The sequence below is a fragment of the Bufo gargarizans genome, chromosome 1 (genome assembly GCF_014858855.1).
Source record: "Bufo gargarizans isolate SCDJY-AF-19 chromosome 1, ASM1485885v1, whole genome shotgun sequence".
NCBI lineage: Eukaryota > Metazoa > Chordata > Amphibia > Anura > Bufonidae > Bufo > Bufo gargarizans.
The window spans coordinates 307280166-307284690 of record NC_058080.1 but is presented as its reverse complement, the minus strand read 5'-3'; the positions used below and the strand labels follow the sequence as shown (position 1 = coordinate 307284690).

Below are 4525 nucleotides of genomic sequence, written 5' to 3'. Positions count from 1 at the left end.
AATGACATATGCCATTTCTATTATTGTATTTGCATTGTTTTCAAGCAAGTGTACAATGGAGGATCACGATAGCGAGACAATAGCAATGGAACAACAACAGGTGGGAGACTGAAAAAGTCATCAGCTTTGTGCAGACCACGCAAGGTGGTGAATAAGTGACAGTATATAGATTTGTGTACTGTGTCACTCACTCACAAGTGGTAAACAAGAACTATCATCATAATCATTGCAGTCCATTACTGTAAAAGAGTTGAACCAATCTGAGTCTAGTCATGGTAGCTAATCTCTGTGTCTCTGACCCATGTGCTGATGAATGGCATTTTTCTCCTTAATATAAGGAAAAAAGACTAGTTGGAAAACTGTAAGTCATCAGCACCTTGGGCAGGAGATAAAGAAATCATGAATAATAAGGCCAATTACTCTTTTTAGGGTCCAATCTGCTATGATTATCATGTTAGTTCTTGAAAATCTAAACGTCTGAACGAGGAAATCAAACCACCTGCCTATATTTAGCAGCTTGTATGGGCTTCTGAAAGCTGATAAGTGCACAATAATTACACACATATCTGAAACCTCCTTATTAATCTAATAATATAAAAGTATAAAACATATAAAATCTTTCAAGTTCAACATCATTAAAGTGCAAAAATTGACACAGCGGTCAATATAAACCTTGTGAGGTACTTATTTATAAACTTCAACAAATTGACACAGTGGTCAATATAAACCTTGTGAGGTACTCATTTATAAACTTTAAAACATAATATATATTTTGTTAACTAGGGTGGTGGTTGAGTGAATGGAGCCTTTCCTGGGGCTGCAGTTGGGGACCCAGCATCTTCTGCACTTTGGTCTAGAAGTGATTGCATGAACGAAAGTTGTGGTCTGACATATTCACCCTGTTGTTGATGTTGTGGGGTATGAAGGGAATATGAATCAGTATCAGATTGGTATGGAACAGATTTGTTTGAGAAAGGGGTAGTAAAAGTGGTTGGAGTGGGAAAAACGGAGGTGGAAACACCTTCGTTTATGGAGATTTTATTTTGAGTTGACATAGAAATCACATCTGGACTTGGTGTCTTTAGACGTGTTTGGGAACTTCCAGTGTTGTTGGATTGGAAAGGTGTTTGTGCAGAGACATAGGAAGGTAGCTGTGATTGAGATTGGCTTAAAGTCTCTTGAAAGGTTGATGCAGGTTGATATCTGACGGATGTGCTATGGCTTTGAGAAGGTGGAAATGTGTGAGCCGTTGGGTATTGGTGGGACGTAGGTTGTCTTTGGGACGGTGGATGGCTTTGGGATGGAATAAAGATGTGGGATGTTGATGGAAAGTTATGTAAAGTTGGAAAGTTTTGTGCAGTGCCTACGTTTTGGGCCTGTGGGAAGTTGTGGTACGTAGGTAAAGTTTTGGATGGGGGAAAGTTTTGGGAGTGGCTAAAGTTTTGGGATAGGGCTAAGTTTTGTGACTGTTGAAAGTTTTGTGACTGTTGAAAGTTTTGTGACTGTTGAAAGTTTTGTGACTGTTGAAAGTTTTGTGACTGGGGAGCGATATGTGGCTCAGAGTATGAGTGAGCAGGTGGAGAAGTCATGGATGTTGGGTAGGAGGTGGCTGGTGGATACGACTGAGCCAGAGGAACAAAATTAGAGGATGGTGCGTGTTTAATATTCCAAACAGTTTTGATCAATGTCACTCGACAATCACAATTCTGCTCTGGAGTCATGTTGTCCATCCAATGACTTAACGTTAAGAGAAACTGCTGATTATGGTTAAGGGGTTCTGGACGACAAACTACCTCGACATGATTGATCATGGAAGTTAACTCTTGCTTATACCGAGTTTGCTCCTCCTCTATTTTTAATAAACAATCTCGGAAGATCAGTGCAAGATCCTCAAAGACTCTATGTGGTCTTCGAAGTGGCCTCGGCCTACTTAAAACTCTGTCAAAGGCAGAAGAAATGAACTGTCGAGTATCTTCAATCTGAGCACATGTCTCAGTTTGCCGGCCGCGCGACTCCAGAGCAGAATCCTGTGACTGAGATGGTAATGAAGTTTGATCGGTAGATCGTCCAGACAATTGTTCGGTTGAGTCCTCATGTTCAACAGGTTCTGCTTCAGGAGGGAGTGTGCTTGAATGAGTCCTAAAATAGATAGGGAAATAAAAGGTATAATTTCTATATTCATAATTTTTTTTTGTCTTCTCTTTAGGAAATTTAACTCACATGCGCTGCTGAAAACAACGTTGAAGAAATTGAAGATGTGGTGCATATTGGTAAGGTTTCCTCCGAGAAGTACCCGAACCACTTGGCGCCGTTCGTTCATGATTGAGGTCACGCATAAACCTATCGCGTATTGACCTCCAGCGTGTTGATATGATTTCAGCTAGAAAATAAAGAACAATTTTAATAACCGTATATAATGTTATATATTCTTTTCTGTTGACATCGGATTGCATAAAAAACTGTTGCCCCAGGCAGTCCAAAATTCTGCATTGTATTTAACTGTTATTTTGCCCGGTACCTGAATTGGCTGTATCAGTTGTTGAAACAAAGTTTTCCAAACAGAAAACTTATGCTCACTTCACTATTCTTCCAACTAGAAACATCACTATCAAATCTTCTAAAACCAAATGATTTAACAAAAGGAATGAAATTAATGTACCACAATTTTTTTTAGCCTGACGACTCAAATCGTTCCATGTGGGAACCAAATTGGCATAGACCTCTTGCCATTGTCGACGAGTCGTGTTGTGGTCCGAGTGCTCGGGGTCTGTTTGGTCCCATAGAGCTGGCCTTGCTTCTACTAGCTGTATTAGCAGTTCACAGTTTATGATTGGGAGAAATTGCCTATCTTCCTCGTCCAATTCTTGCTGTCTACCCTATTTGGTTTAAAACAAATGTTATCATTACCTATAAAAGCTACCTGCAATTCCAATAGCACTTAAGTCTTTTGGATAAAACTTGTATAGCGAATATGTTGCATGTGCCAACCACTGCCCACTGCATCTTTTGTTTTAATAAAAAAATATAAAAATTTTTTGGATTTCCTTGTATTTGGTCTTTGGGTGTGAACGGCTATAAAGATATAGACTTGGCGAGCGGGTCATTGCTTTTTATTTTATAAGAGGGTAGCCCCTGTTCATGGTATGTCCATTATGGCATAAGCAACACTTAAACTTTGGTTTGGGTAAAACAAATGTCTCCAATCCTCATGGTCATTTGTTCTAATAATAAAAAAAAATTGAGGTATGATGGCCACGTTATCTTATAGGTGATATAAGATACTGTATACTGAGGGCAGTGTGGACAGCTCACATCACAGCACATGTGCCTACTCACACGGCCTACACGTCCACCACGACTGCCACGACCACGATGTCCGCGACCACCACGCCTGGAAGTTCTTTTTTGAACAGGTGATGGATTTTCAATTTGACTGTTTGGGTCTAGAGATGAGCGAACTTCTGTTTTAAGTTCGGCGTCTAAAGTTCGGGGGCGGGTTAGCGGAGAATCCCGATCTGGAACCGGATATGGATTCCGACTTCCGTTGTGGTCCGTGGTAGCGGAATCAATAATGGCCGATTATTGATTCCGCTACCACGGACCACAACGGAAGTCGGAATCCATATCCGGTTCCAGATCGGGATTCTCCGCTAACCCGCCCCCGAACTTTAGACGCCGAACTTAAAACAGAAGTTCGCTCATCTCTATTTGGGTCCTAATAAATAATATAGTTATCACAAAAGAAAATTGATTTAGTTAGAGAACCTAAGTATAGATACTCACATCGTCATCGTTATGACGTCTACTTCGCGGATTTTCAATGGAATGTGAACCCTCCTGTGTCTGAAAAACAAACACAGTTTTGGATTCATTGAAAATTGCCGTCTGCCTGCCCTGCAGCAACCAAAATGCATCACCCATATACACTCTTTCATATCTTGTTGCCAATACATTGGCCTATCTATCCTTTTGCGGTGTTGGCAAATCATGTACCTTTCGAGTTTATATCCATTGTACCAATTATGGATGTGTAGAAACCAAAAAATCTAAATATAACATTCCACACTTACTGACTCCATTGGTTCAGGAGAAAAACGCAATTCCTCGCCAGCAGAGGATTCAGTGTCGGAGTGTCCCTGAAATATATAAATATGTATTGTGGTTCAAACATATTTATTATTTGGATCATTAATAATAGATTTTTATTTAAAGATTTTTACCTGCATGTGAAAGGAGGGGGTACTTTGACTGCAAACCGAAGGAGAAGGCGAAGACATCTGAAAACGTTACAGAAACATTATAGACAAGAGCTTATAGACATATTTCAACATACACATTGGCACAAGATGCAACAAGGGTAAAAACAGGGATTAGTCAAAACACAAAATTGCTCCTCTAGTCATTAAAATTATATCAACCTTATAGCATTCCCCAGTAGCATTATAGCATCCCCCAGTAGCCTTATAGCATTCTCCAGCAGCCTTATAGCATCCCCCAGTAGCCTAGTAGCACCCCCGCAGTAGCC

General features: G+C 40.2%; 1 protein-coding gene across 1 annotated transcript; it reads right to left on the bottom strand.

Moving 5' to 3' along the window:
- Positions 1-779: 779 nt before the first annotated feature.
- LOC122926850 lies at positions 780-3366 on the bottom strand. The gene is made up of 3 exons (XM_044278354.1): positions 3337-3366; positions 2221-2380; positions 780-2139 (listed from the first exon to the last, which is right to left on the bottom strand). The coding sequence occupies exons 2-3, from the start codon at positions 2334-2336 to the stop codon at positions 780-782; spliced, it is 1476 nt and encodes a 491-aa protein (XP_044134289.1). The 5' UTR covers positions 2337-2380; positions 3337-3366.
- Between the last annotated feature and the right edge of the window lie 1159 nt (positions 3367-4525).

Excerpts from the sequence above, each read along its gene's own strand:
- LOC122926850 (XM_044278354.1), bottom strand. The coding sequence starts at position 2,336 with ATGCGTGACCTCAATCATGAACGAACGGCGCCAAGTGGTTCGGGTACT. Across the intron at positions 2,140-2,220 it reads CGTTGTTTTCAGCAGCGCAT|GACTCATTCAAGCACACTCC; the intron begins GTGAGTTAAATT and ends TATCTATTTTAG.